Below are 15307 nucleotides of genomic sequence, written 5' to 3' on the forward strand. Positions count from 1 at the left end.
AGGTTAAACTAAGTACTTTGGTTTAACATACTGAGTTTATTAATATTGAAGGACATTTCAAAAGGACTATATTTTGTGGTTTCTTCTATTTACATACTTTTAAAACTCAAGTTATCACTTATCCTCCATGTAGTTTCAAGTAATTCTTTGCTACAGGTTTTTCATTTATGAACTTGAATCTCTTTCCAAATAATTTACTTCATCATTTTCTTACCTTACTATTTTTTTGAAGATTTTATTTAATTATTTGAGAGAGAGAGAGCGCACGAGCAGGGGGGAGGGGCAGAAGGAGAGGGAGAAGCAGACTCCCTACTGAACAGGGAGCCCAATGTGGGGCTCTGTCCCAAGACTCTGGGATCATGACCTGAGCCAAAGGCAGACACTTAACTGACTGAGCCACCCAGGTGCCCCATTTACCTTACTATTTTTTAAATGAGTTTATCTGGCATAGCAAAAAGAGGATAGTAAGTTAAGTCTTTGTACTCCCCATTTAGAGGTACTGGATATAATACACCAATAATAAAATCTTAAATAGCATAACCATTTTTGCCATTTTTAATATGACCCATACCAAAATAGCAATCCTAAACAATACTGTTTCTTTTCAACAGACAGAATACCAACTGTGTGATATGGAAGGAGTCCAAAATTAAAACAAAGTTTTTCTTATTCCATTTCAGGCACAGAGATCCAGATATAATAAAATGGAAACAATTTCAGTTCTAAGCATCTTGAAATATTAGAACATAGTGCATTTGAAAGGAGAGCTAGGAAAGACTCCCTTCGTTTATGATATTGTCTTACATCCAAGTTTCTTGAACTTGACCTACCTATTGCAACATAAATGTAATTTCCTGTAAAGGAGTTTAAACTACAGAATTTATTACTTTTTAAGTTAAAAAGATATAAACTATGTTCAAAAACTTCATCTGAGTTTCTGAAAATTAAGTTACTCAATCCTAGATTGTTGGAGATTTTTTAAGAAATGCATTGAAATTAAAACCATAGGTTTTCCTCAGGTTGCATATATGTGTACAAATTCATAAATGCAGCAGTCAACTTCACTAATAGTCACCTAGCATAAGTTTTTGGAATGATTTTAAATGAGAAGAAACTTACAGAAAATCTTTGCTTCCTGTTCATTTCCGCAAAATGTAATAATTCATTGTTCCGTCTCGGTTTTTGCTCCTTAAACATTTAAAAACATATTCATATAACTGTAGGAAACAAAATGAGAGTTGCTGGAGGGGAGGTAGGTGGAAGGGAGGGATGGGGGTAATTGGATGATGGGCGTTAAGGAGAGCACGTGATGTGATGAGCTCTGGGTGTTATATGCAACTGATGAATTACTGAACTCTACATCTGAAACTAATGATGTACTATATGTTGGCTAATTGAATTTAAATTAAAAAATAATTTTAACAAATCATACTCATATAAACATTAATAGCATCTGTTTCAATTTTGTTTTGAACAGTCACAGTGGTGTAGTTGACTGTTGTCTTCATTAGAGAAGTTTTAAGAGAAGTCAGATGCCTAGATGGATGTTTTGCGTGTTTAAAAAATCATCTTTCTGTATATAGCATACAGCAATTACAGCAATTAGCAGGAACAAGTTTTGCAAGAGTCCTTATAGAGTATTGCACCTCACCTCCTACTGAATGGTTTCCTTATATGAATTTTTTGTTTTGTTTGGAATAATTTCCTAGGGTGTCAGTCAAGTTCAGATTGAAGTTTAAAAATACATTCCATATGGGGGCGCCTGGGTGGCATAGCGGTTAAGCGTCTGCCTCCGGCTCAGGGCGTGATCCTGGCGTTATGGGATCGAGCCCCACATCAGGCTTCTCCACTAGGAGCCTGCTTCTTCCTCTCCCACTCTCCCTGCTTGTGTTCCCTCTCTCACTGGCTATCTCTATCTCTGTCGAATAAATAAATAAAATCTTTTAAAAAAAATACATTCCATAGCCAAATAATAATTGGATTGTGGTAAGCTAACTGAGTTAGCGGTTAAGTCTTAGATTGGGTAACTGAGAAATAAACTATCCTTACTACAGATTTTATGTAGAATTATGAAGTGATTTCTTTCACATGCAACTATTAATTAATGTAGTACTTTTATTCTCTTTACTTCCCTGCCCCCAGATTAAAGGAAAAATGAATGAATCAATCAATAAGTTACTAAGGTTTAAACTGATAGATTTGATTTTCTGTGGGCTTTTTGTTTTTTCATTATTTCAAAATTTTGAGAAACTTTTTAATGGCCAGATATGAAGTGATCATTTTTAGCTTTTCAGGTTGATTGAATAATTGACAGTGTCTAAAGCGTTCTCACTCGTTCCTCAGAAGTACAAATGGATATCTCTTTCTCCATTGATAAAGCCAGCCAGTTACAGTGTTATAAGGGGAGAAAAATATTTGAGTCCTGTATGAGAACTTCTCTGCTCTTTGGCCTGTCAGTTGTAGGTGTAGTGTTTCCTTTCAGAGCCTAATGAGTGATTTCTGTTTCTATGACCAAGAGTAAAGAAACTCCCAGGCAACAGGGGCCAGTCATTGAGTCCAGAGATCACAGTTCATTGTGCTGCTTTAAAAGCCTCCCTTTACAATTTCTTGCTTCTAAATCCTTGATATTCCCTTTCAAAAACAAAACAGAACACAGTATCTTAGAGCTATTTGAAACAAAATTCATTTTCTTTTACTCAGTACTTTGCTTGTATTTGTGTCCTTGTTCTTTTCTCTTGGCAGTTTCAAAACATAATTCTTACTCACAGACCATTTCTAGCCCTCTCATGTAAGTAATGAGTATATTATTGCCTAGAAACAGCATGATATAATAAGAAAAAAAGTCACTTAAGTAGTAAGTAACTTCTCTAGACCTTAGGTTCCTTGCCAGTAATAAGGGGCGAAATATTCTCTTTCTCATAAGGCTTTACTGAATAAATAGAACGTATTGTCGGGAAATAAGAATATCCTGTCCTCTCAGAGTCCTTCTAGCTAGAATAAGAATCAAATTGACATGAGACAGATTAACAGGAGAAAAATCAAACTTAATAACATACATATGAGGAATCCACAAAGAAATTCCAAAGACTGTCAGGCAAAATTAGGTATATGTCATTCTGAACTAAGAAGAGGGGGGTATAGGGGTCTGGGTCTTCAAAGGGAAGGAATGCAGTCCTCAGAAAGAATGAAAAAGAGTAAATGTTTGGTAAATAAATATTTGTTAGGTCACTTGGAAATGGTAGGACAAAGAGAGGACTTTGATCAAAGAGGCCTTGCTAGGTTCTTCTCTGCACTATACCTAATTCATAGCATAATGTAGTTATCTATGGGGATAGCTCTCTTCCTGGAGCAGGGCCTTTATCTAAATTCTTTTTAGGCAGTTGTGGAGGGTGGGGGGGTGGGGTAAGGAGCTTTTCCTAAATATGCTGGGTCTTGCTTGCTTACTCAAAATAATCTTTATGCTAAAGTGAGCCATCTTGGGGCGCCTGGATGGCTCAGTGGCTTAAGTGTCTTCAGTTCAGGTCATGATCCCAGGGTCCTGGGATCCAGCCTCTCATCAAGCTCCCTCCTCAGCAGGGATTCTGATTCTCCCTCTCCCTCTCCCCTTTCCCCCACTGCTATGCTCTCTTTTTCTCAAATAAACAAAATCTTTAAAAAAAAAATTAAAAATTGAGCCATCTTAGGGCAGCCTGCCTAAAAGGCCATTGCATGCTTCTGGGATTCTGACAGGGTCAGAAAGTGCTTGAAAAATGTTAGTGCCTTCTGGAGGGACAGCCCACCAGGCATCCCATCCCACCCTAAGCACTTATACACACTGGGTGGAATTGATCTTGTGGGAAAAGTTCCCCGTAGGCAGGGAGCAGTTCTCCTATTTCCTCTCTTCTCTCCTTAGGCTGGCAGAGCAGAACACCAGCAGAGCCAAAGCCGTCCTCCACCCCCTTGATAACATACTAGCCATCTTTCTTTTCATGCTGTATTTTGTTTGGTTTTAGAGCCAATTGGCTGAATTCCTTGTTTTGTCTCCACCATAGAAATACTATTTCAAGTAATCCACTCATGATATTGACTAGCTCCAGTTGTTTTACTTTATTTTTTTAATTTTCTTTTCTGATTATGGACATGCTTGATGCTACTACTGTAACGTTTGTAACAAGCCGTTTTTTGTTTCCCGAGGAACTCATTTTATAAAACTCAGAAAATAAAAATGGCCCCTTGAGCCCATCTGATTCTGTCTTATATTTTAGACTTTACTATGCTTTTATAAAGAATTTTGCCCAAAAATTTGATTCTTGCTGTAGATACTCTCATAACTTTTTTCACTCAATCATAGATCATGTACACTTGAGTATATCTGTAAATATCGATCCCAAAGAGCCATAGTGTCCAGTGATTTACAGGCATGAATTCTGAAAGTCAGAGAGACCTGAGTTTGAATCCATTTCTGCCACTTCTCAGCTACTGCCTTACTTTCTTCACCTGAAAAATGAGGATAATGATAGCACATACCTTCTGGGGTTATGAGTGTTATATGAGATGAAGTATGTCAAGTGTTAGAAGCACCTAACAGTAAACATACAATAAGTTTTAGCTATTTATAATAATCATTTTTGGGAACTGTATAATCTTATATTTTATGTGTATACCACAATGTATCCACCTCTCTCATGTTAATGAACATTTAGATACTGGGCATTTAGGTTGTACAGTTTCCCAGTATTGTAAAACAAGTCTGTGGGACGCCTCAGTGGCTCAGTCGGTTGAGCATCCCGCTCTTGATCTGATCTCAGCTCAGGTCTTGATCTCAGGGTCGTGTGTTCGAGCTCCGTGTTGGGCTCCACTCTGGGCGTGGAGTCTACTTTAAAAAAAAACAAAAACAAAAAAGTCTATAGAAGTCTATGGTATATATCTTTGCAACTAAATCTTTGTGTACTGCCTTATTTCCTTAGGTTAAAATCCTTAGGACAAAATTTATGTGTCAAGGGGAATGTATATTTCTGAAGCTTTTAATAATATTTCTAAATAGCCCTCCAAAAAAGAACTCTGACTCCAGCATCCTTCGTTGTTGTTGAGAATGACTTATCTTGAGTCATCTTTCTCAGTGATATCTTTAAAATTCTTTTTTTTTTTTTTTTTAAGATTTTATTTATTTATTTGACACAGATAGAGACAACCAGCGAGAGAGGGAACACAAGCAGGGGGAGCGGGAGAGGAAGAAGCAGGCTCATAGCAGAGGAGCCTGATGTGGGGCTCGAACCCAGAACGCTGGGATCACGCCCTGAGCCGAAGGCAGACGCCCAACCGCTGTGCCACCCAGGCGCCCCTAAAATTCTGATCATTGCTACCTATATTAACATATTACAGGACAGTTAAGTCATCATATTCATACATAATACAGAAGTATTTTCAAAAAGGATCACCTATAGCCCTTGAGCCTCCATTAGTAGAGTATAAAAGATTTTCCTCGTAGAGGAATGTTTTGTTGTGAATCTTCTAGTCTTATTAAAATAAGATAGCAGTGCCAAATTTTTATCCTTTGGTAGATACCAAGTTTGGATAATTTGTTAGTGGGCTTTTAAAGAATCATTTAAACTTTTTTTTTTTTTTTTGCATTTTTAATAGAGCATGCTACTTCACAAAGTTTGATTACTGAAATGCTATGTGGGTTTGATTTCTCTTGAGCATAGAAGAGAGAAGGCAGACAGAAAAGTTTATTTATGTAAGTGTAGCTTCCTCGTGTTCCTAATGATAAAGCTTCCCAGAGGGCCTATAGCATAACTTATCTGTCAGGCCCTGACACATGGTATTAGCATATTGCAATCGGTTAAAAGCAAGACTGATTCTCTTTAGAAATTAAAAATATTTTTCTTCATAACAGTTTAACTGTTTTTATTTCCAGTAGGAAAGTAACTTTTTTCAATTTTTAACCTTAAAGATTAGTTTTCATTGTTTGTGTTCAGATTTTTTTAGCAAATAAAATTTACAGTGTAGACGATATAAAGAATAACATAAAAATCACTTAAATCCCAGTGCCCTGCAATAAAGGCTCTTAACATTCTAGTGACCACACTTCCATGCATCATGTCTTTTTTCATGTGTCTTAAATGAGGCAATCTTTTAAAAATTGTGATAAAATACACACAACATAGAATTTGCTATTTTAACTATTTTTAAGTATATGGTTTGGTGGCCTTGAATACACTGACATTTTGCAACCATCACCACCATCCATCTCCAGAGCTCTTTATTTTTCAAAGTGAAACTTTGTACCCATTGAGCAGTGGCTCCCCATTCTCCTCTCCCCCAGCCCCTAGCAACCATGACCTACTTCTTTTTTTACTTTGTATTGAAATATAATATTCATACAGAAAAATGCACATATAACAACTACTCTGACAGCCAAAAAACAGGATGAGGAAGGGAATGTTTTTAAGTGTTAATATGGAGGTTCCGTTTTTCTTCGCAGAGCAAGTTGCCAGCTATGATAGTACAGATACACCTTCTCTTAACTGTCACATTATTCAGTTGATCATTTTCTGTAGACTGGCTGGTGACTAGCTCCGAGCTAGCAAGTGTCACCCGGAGCATAATAAAGCACTGTGTAGTAATGCGTCACAAGACCATTTTTGCATAGAGCTTAGCCAAGGCTTTTGGAACCGCCCTCGGTTGCACCTTGTGCTATATTAGTACTTCTCAGACAGGAAGAATTTTCTTTCGCTGGTGTAGCTTGTCCGGTTACCTTCAGGGTAAGTGCGTACAGTTCATGTAAACAAATAAGTTTCTTTGGCTTAACTTTATCTGACTCTTATTTGGTTCAGTATCTTGTTGAAATTGTAGGCATTTAAAAATACAGATTAAGGAAATAAAAATAGAATAAAGCAGTATAATGTAAAACTTCACAGTTTGCAAAGATAGGAATATGTAAAACTGCAGTGTCTTAGGTCTCCGAAATAACAATTTAAAGCATCTAATTTTAGGAACTTGTTTCACATGCAAATGTTGAGAAAAAGCAATGTATCCTCAGAAATCTCTTTTCAAAGGGAAAAAATAGCACTGTAAGATCCAGTTTTGTTGTTCATTTAGTTGCTCCGTGACTCAGTTTTGCTGATTGCCACATGCTTTGTGTCCCTAGGTCTAGGAACCATATATTACGCCTAGTAATAAAGATAATGAATTTTTATTCTGTGCTTGTGAGTTTTAGCTAAGATATTATGGAATAGGATTATACTGGTATGTTTTATGAATTGATAAAAGCTGGATTACAGTCTCTGAGGCTTATAACAAATTGTATATTGAAAATTAAGGTTCAAACATATATTATTATAAAATCCTAGAATGTTGGGGCTGACTTAGTTTTAAATAATTGAACTTACCTTATTTTTTATAGGTTTTTTTTTTTTTTTTAAATCTGGAGAATTAGATAATGCAGCAGACCATCTTAAAGCAGTTTACTTGGTTTTTATTGGCAGTCTATATCCAAGCCCCTGCATCTCTGGATATTGCTTACTACCTATGCTGTTGTTCTAGGACAAATTGAAGGACAGAACTCAGAGTGCGCTAAGGGTAGTCAGTATAAATTACTTAATTTCCATGTGCCTTGGTTTACCTAGCTTGAAAAATGCTATTGTATATTAGGGCCCTGGGGGTGGGAGGATATATGAATAAATTCTAAGCTCTGAAATTATGTATTTTCTTAAGTATCCATAAAATTCTGACTGAGAAGCCAAGTTTTACTATTTAAGAAAATTAGTATAAATTGCCAGTTTTTAAATAACTAGCCTTTGAAATCTGTTTTTCCTCTCTTCTATCTCCTTCTCTTCCCTTCCCACCTCAGTTGTTTTCTCTTTCCCCCAACAGGCTCAGGAAAGACCTGAGAATATTCAGTTTCATTTTCGTCTCATGTCTGTATCGAGAAAGTTTCACTTTCCAGTTTGTATATATTTTTTCACTGCTGCCTTGCAAATCTAATTAGGGAGAATTATTTAAATGCTCCAAAAAACTGATGTACAATGCTACCGAAATAAGAAACTTATGTTTGATTTGTCTTGTGCTAATCACCGTAAGAAAGTGTCATTATTAAAAACATAAGTAAGCTTAGGACAAGAAATACAGGTTGCTGGAAAAGTGCAGCAAAAATGGATTCATTTGGAAGTTTAGTACTGTTGCTAATACCCTGTCCATATTGTAGTAATACATGCCTTTTCTTATGTAAGTAGTATACAGTTTACCATTAAAAATTTCATTACCTTATTGTTGTGTCACATAAATGTTTCTGCAAGTATCACAGCTGAAGCAGACTCACAACTTTTTAAGGCAGTGATATTGATGAACTCAATCTTTTTCTCTTTCCCATAAGACAGTCAAGTGGGCCTTAAAAATACTCAATTTGCATTCACCCGATACTTTAAAACTTGTATAAAGGCAAGTAAAAATTTTTTCATGTAGACATAGACATTTCAGTCATTGATTTGTCACTATCTTTCCAAGGTAAAGTTAATGATCTCAGAAGGAAGTATCACGATCGCTAAAACTTTCCAGTTATCAAGTTTGTGCTATTCCAGGGAAGTTCTTACCTCTTGCTTCAGTCTTTAGCTGTGTCCTACATATTCTGTGTAATGAACACCATTAGAGCAGAGACCTTAACCTCATAGAGAAAGCACAAGCACACGGAGTAATTATTTTCCAATTTCCACACTTTCCAGTTGATATTAAAAATTCCAAAGACTTTAAAACTTCAGAACTTCCCAAGAAGAGGGTTCATACTTCCAGGCTAGTATTTTCTATTTTTGAACGTGTCTTCTACACTTGATGTGTTTTTTCCAACAGCTCTTCTCTTGAAGCATCTGCAACAGATGACTGCTGGCAAAGTGAGCCAGAACATTATATACCAAGTATAGGTTTACAAGCCGATTCGTTTAAAAATACCCTGCCCTAATTTTCAGTGTCTTCCTTAGGATAGTGCCAGAATGCTGACATTTATGCCTTAGTCTCTACACTTTTGTAAAGATAGAGACAATGGAGTGATTTTTGCATTAGGACAACAGTATCACTTCATGTGATATTATCTCTGAACAAGGATACATTCTGGTTAGATTGCCAGTGAGGATTGGGAAGAATGAAGGACCTTCAGTTGAAATTTGCATAGTATCCATGAACTAGTAGGTTTACCTGTCAAAAATACTGTCCTAAAATTGGCCATTATCAAATTTCTGATGACTCTTTGTTTTTGTTTGTGTTTTCTTTAAATAAAATATGTAGAGGCCATGAGAAAGACAATTAACTTTTTTACTTACTGACACTGGCTTTTTTTCCCCCTTATCTTTTTTTACTAAACATAAGTGAGCCAAACTTGGTGGTGGTGGGAACAGGAATTGGGCTGCCTGGCTCTGTGTGATGAGAAGATCTGAGATTCCCAGATATTAAAATGTATTCTGCACTGCTTGAATTCTGTGTACCTTTGGGCTTTTCAAATGTCTTATAAACTCTATGGTACTTTTCCACATTCTCCTTCCTCTTTTTCAAGCTAATAAAATGGTTTTACTTAAAATAGTGCTTTCTGAGAAATACAGACCCCTGTTCAGATATTAAACATCAAAGGAAAACCATAAACATATTGTTTGCTTTGGTTTCTATAAATGAAGAAAGAGATTTGCAGGCAACTTCTATGGCATCTTCTTTGTTTAAGATTAAGGATTGACCAGAAAGGAAGGGTTACTTCAATTTGACTACAATCATCTAAAGACTACTAACCCCCAAACTACCATTACAATTATATTTTGGGGGTAGTGATCAAAGTGTTTATGAGTTATATAGAGTGAATAGATAGGTAAATAGATACTTCTGCAGATACTGTATTATTTTGTGGATGTGAAAAATTGGAGGTATCTTACTATTTGGAAATATTGTTTATTCAGCTCGAAAATGCCATCAATTATAAGACCATTAATTTACTAACAGCTTTTCTGAGGGGGGGGGGATACCTTTTTATAAGATATTTCCCAATTTTATGCATTTAAAATGGAAGGGGGAGGAATGAATTTTAGAACTGAGAAAATTTTACGTATCTGCTACAGTACATTTTAATTATAAAGAACACAGATATAATGTCCAGCTTTTTTTAAAAATTATTTATTTTAGAGAGAGAGAAAGCAGGGAGAGGGGCAGGGAGAGCGTTAAACAGAGTCCACACTGGGCACAGAGCCCATTGAGGGGTTCGATCTCACAACCTTGAGATCCTGACCTGAGCCGAAACCAAGAGTCAGTCACTTAATTGACTGCGCTACCCAGCACCCCTGTAATGTCCAACTTTTAAGAAAAACTCAGATTTTGTCCCTTTCAATAAAGTTGCCCTATTTATTTATTTATTTATTTATTTATTTATTTATCAGAGAGAGAGAGAGACAGCCAGCGAGAGAGGGAACACAAGCAGGGGAGTGGGAGAGGAAGAAGCAGGCTTGCCAGTGGAGCAGGGAGCCTGACACGGGGCTCGATCCCAGGACTCTGGGATCACGCCCCGAGCCGAAGGCAGACGCTTAACGACTGAGCCACCCAGGTGCCCCAAGTTGCCCTTTTTAAATACTGCTTTTGTTAAAAAAATTTTACGTACCTAGCGTAAAATAAAAGTAAAGTCATTGAGGAACAAAAGTAAGTAATTTTCCCTAAGATTGATGCTGCAAAAATGAAAAAAAAAAAGATAGAATAATGATAAGAGGTATTTTATTTTATTGAGAGATGTTTTAAAAACTACTTCTTTTAGTTTAACAAATTGATATGTATAAATTCCACCCAAACCCATAAAATGATCATTTAGTTAACACTATCACGTACTTATTCTGGGCCAGGACACTAACTCAGATAGTAGTTGCCTCATTTCACAAAATTAGAGTTTAATATGGGAAAATTGAAGAATAAACTTGACTTTTGTGTATTACATTTCTCCTTATGTTCTATTCATATCTTCCTTCATTGATTCAGTAATAGTAATGCATAAATTTCCCACAAACTTCATCCTTATGTGTAGAGCAAATGTTGATAAAATATTCTCATAATAAAGCATTTTCTTGCAAATATAAACTTTACCTTAACTCTTTATTCGCATCTTATTAACACTATATAAGTTCTTATAGGAGAGCTGCAAATTTTTCATACAAAATTTTTAACTCCAACTTTTGTAAGATAGAGAAAATCTTTGCTGAGCTTCTTAGGAAAGAGGAAAAGGCGCCTTCGGTAACTTGGTATTTAAGTCAAACCAAAAGTACCACCTTACTATGTCATTAACCTACAGGAACAGCCTGAAATATATGTATGTCACGTGTACTTTTTTTCTCTCTCTTTTACTGTGACATCACCTGGGGAAATCCAGAAGATTGGATAACCAAGAAATGCCTAATCAAGATTCTGCTGTACATGTGAAAATGGTGGGTATTTGAGTATTTCCAGTTCCATTTATTAATGGTGAATCTTCACCACTTTTACCTGTCTCTAACCAGATCATTAATTATGGGACTGTAACTTTATGCAGGTCTTTCTTCACAGTGTTTGATACACAATACAACCTCAAATATTTGTTAAATTGGATTTCAACTTACCTTAGAAAAATTTTTTTGCTTGAAATATAATGTGTATTATAGTGTTTCTCAACATCTAAAATGGTTATCCCATTCCTTTTTGTGCTAAATTTTCCTTGCTCAGCAATAACACACTTAAATTATACAGCATGAGATGTTTTAAGCTTCTGAATTAAAATGACGAATCTTTAAGTTAAAGAAATAAAAAACTTCTTATATAACAGTAGAGCACATTGCATTATAGGTATTAGAATGAGGAAGGAAAAATATAGGCCTTGAGTCAAAACTGGCTTCAGATGTTAATTTAGTCCTTAAGAGCTATGATACCCTTGAATGAAGGTAATAATCTCACCTTTAAGAAATTGTGTGAAACCACCAAACTCTTGTTTTATTCATATTTTTCCCAACTTCATTGAGATATAATTGACAAAATTGCGAGATACTTAAAGTATACAGTGTGATAGAGATTTGATATACATTGTGAATCACCTTCCCCATCCAGTCAACAAATCCATCACCTCATGTATTTACCCTTTTTTTTTGGTGGGGGAGGGGGTGGGGGGTCCGGAACATTTAAGTTCCACTCTCTTAGCCAATTTCAGTTATACAATAGAGTGTTATAAACTATAGTCACCATAGCATACGTTGGATTTTCAGACCTTATTCATCTTATGAATGAAATGTTCTTATTCATATTTAATGGAAAACTATGTAAAGTGCCTAATAGCACATAGTAAGCACTCAGTAAACGTTAATTCCCTATGTTATGTTAGTGAGTGTTTTAACTATGTAAGTAGCATTTGTACGTATGGAAAAAATTATATCCGTTTTCCATATTCATAGTGGTAAAATCCTAAGAAATCACAATTTCTCTCTCTTTTAAAGAGGACAACTGCCCCACGATCACCTTATATCTTCTCTTTCTGTTGTTTTGTTGTCATTCTTCCTTTTCTCTTGTATTTTTTTCTTCCCCTTTCTTTCTAGTTTTCTTTTTGTTTGAGCCTGTAAGCCAGAACATGACTGAGCATGCAAACAGCTTTGTGTCACAATTAATAAACCTCTTGTTCATCTTAGCTGTCCTCATCCAGCGTGCGACAGGAAGTGAAGGCTGCTTCAAAGTGCTGATTAAATTGCCAGCGGTGTAGTTACTGCCATTAGGAGGGAGCATATGAAATTGCTGTGCTTTTTTTGTATGTTGAATAGCCCAGCATTGGCAGTTTCATTTGGTTCAGCCCAATACATCGGCATAACCGTTGCTTCTGTTGCATTGAAATTTGTCTCTGATATGTAAAATTAAGTGAATCTAAACTTCTTTTTTTGCTTGACTTGATTTTTTTTAACCAAAATGAATACAAATGATGTAGGAATGTCCTACCATATAAATTGTTGTTACTTGGGTCCCAGAACTCTCTAACGTGTCTTCTTTGGAAGTAAGTAGCACTGTAGTCAACCTATAAAGAGATTGTTGAAAGAAAACCAGCCAAAAAATGGTACATACTTGTGGGGGTTTTTTGTTTTGTTTTTTTTCTTTACTATCATTGCATTAAGTAGCACAATTTTTACCTTGGGGCTTGCTTTTCTAAAAATGTTGATAAATCTTTTAAGTTGGCAGTTCCTTAAAGGAGGTTATACTTAACTTCTCATGATCTGGCTCCAAATCTCTTTCCATTCTTTACACACACAAACTCTCTCTCTCTCTTCCTCCCTCTCGCTCTCTCTCTCTCTCTTCGCCACATATAGTAAAGTTCTAGACAGAGCTATTTGTCTTTTTCTCACATTAGACCCTGCACTTTGGCTCATGATCTCCACATATACAAATCCAGCTTCTCTTTGAAAGCCTAGTTCAGTTGGCTCTTCCTCTTTTGGTAATCACAGTCCCTTATGTTCCTCTTGTATTTTATCTGGATGTCTAAGCAATGTATTATTTGGGCTCCGGTATTACAATCCATGTCAGAGAACATGCACCTTGAGTTTAAGATGTTTGTCTTACTAAAACTTTAGTATCTCTTACAGAGCTGCCTTACGCTTAATGACTATATGTTGAATGAATGAATTTGGCCTACACTCCCTTAATGTGGAGACAGGCCAAAAAATGTGGTAGGCAAGGGGAATTGGCTATCACCACACTTACGTAATGCTCAATATTCCAAATAAATCATAGAACCATCCATGTATGTGAGTTGAATATACCAGTCTGAATAGGGAGCTTTGGATCTATACTTTTTATGTAGTTACATGAAAATTGTAGTGCCCGCTCCTTTGTACCAATGTAGTAATGAAGTCTTTTGCTTGTACCAAATATGAACATTGGGGAAAAAAAAAATTTCCCCTGAGAACTTCAGACAAAATTCCTAAATCATTTAAACTAATTTTTATGTGGGCCATTTTCAGAGAAATACAGATAAAACATCATTAGGACAATTTTGTGACTATACCATGCAGATACTCTTATATCTTATCTCAGTGTATCTGCAAGATAGTATCAAATAATCAAATATTGCTGTAGAGTTGTGAATAAAACTGTATAACTTTGAAATCAACTTCTTTAGAAATCATTGCTTTTTGCTTATGGAAGTAGATAATGATTGTCTGTACAAATGCCTTTTATAGCCAGAATACATGAATTTTAGGTTTTTGTTAGTCATCTTTAGCATTAGGTCAGATTTGGCTCCAGTCAACCAAAATGCCCTGATTCTTGTCAGGAAAACTGCTCCTTCAGCATTTTATGCCTTATAAAATGAATTTGTTTTCTTTTGTTTGCAAGTCATGGACATTTTTAGCCCCCCCCTTTTTTTGCCATAAAATTATATCATAATCAAGTTGAAAAGTTTTCAGACGGTTCAAAATAACTTGCCCTTCAGACTTGAAGTATCATTGTTTTAAGTGCTACCAAACATGTGTGGTTTTGTCCAAGAAGAATTACGGAAAGGATTTGAGGAAGTAACGATAGTATGTGATGTATGATGAATGTATATTCCTGCAGTATACTTCTTAATATTCTGATATTCTGACATTCTTTGACATATTTCATGTAGTATTTAAAATATGTATTTCTTAGGTTGCATTCTAAAATATTTGAGTAAAATGCCTAATATCTCAAGTTCCTGACAAGTATTTATGATATGCTTTGGTGACATTGTATGTGTATCGTGGAAGGGGCCGGGGCGGTATATTAATATATAACCCAAAGCAGATATAATTATCGTTTTTAAATTTCTTACACCTGTGCCCTCTTTCCTGTTGTGTTCTCTGCTGCTCTTTTATCTGTTCTCATCACTGTGATTTCACTCCAGTGCTATTTGGGTATTCATTGCTGAAAATGAATGGCTGTTGTACAGAAGCAGGGATATCAATGCCTCCAGCCTCTGGTTGTCTTTCAGGCCCTAGTGATATTATAATCCAGTCTAATGGTTGTTAACCTAGTAGCAACCAGCCTACTTTGAAGTAGCTTTGGTACTATTTTCCTATTCATTATCTGAGAGAGGTTATCCTATCCTATTTAAATATGGGTGTTGGGTGTGCTTTTTTTTTTTTTTTTAATTGAAAGTATTGTAGGATGTGATTTGCATGAGGCAGGACATCTTTGTCAGTATGGACACACTGAAATAAAATATTTAATTTTCTTGGTGAAAATATAGTTAGTGACACATATATTCTGTTGCTTTCAGTAATGGGTTAGTTATTAAGTTAAGCATATGCTGATTACTATGCATCTGCCAGTTAAGGCAGAGGTAAGAGCAGCA

The 15307-nt window shown here is 35.8% G+C and overlaps 1 protein-coding gene across 5 annotated transcripts in view; it reads left to right on the forward strand.

Annotated features, from left to right (window-relative positions):
• Window positions 1–15307, forward strand: part of NT5C3A (5'-nucleotidase, cytosolic IIIA) — a 48198-nt gene that overhangs the window by 22146 nt on the left and 10745 nt on the right. For 2 of the 5 annotated variants that reach the window (XM_008686473.2, XM_008686474.2), the window contains exon 2: window positions 11360–11414. The exons of 1 other annotated variant lie outside the window; for it this stretch is intronic. In XM_008686473.2, coding sequence (XP_008684695.1) covers window positions 11379–11414 — 36 coding nt within the window. In that variant the 5' untranslated portion in view covers window positions 11360–11378. Of the gene's footprint in view, window positions 1–6652; window positions 6744–11359; window positions 11415–15307 lie in introns of those variants that run through there. 2 more of the 5 variants (XM_008686472.2, XM_040644117.1) reach the window with 2 other exon arrangements.

Source organism: Ursus maritimus, unplaced genomic scaffold (genome assembly GCF_017311325.1).
Source record: "Ursus maritimus isolate PB19 unplaced genomic scaffold, ASM1731132v1 scaffold_3, whole genome shotgun sequence".
NCBI lineage: Eukaryota > Metazoa > Chordata > Mammalia > Carnivora > Ursidae > Ursus > Ursus maritimus.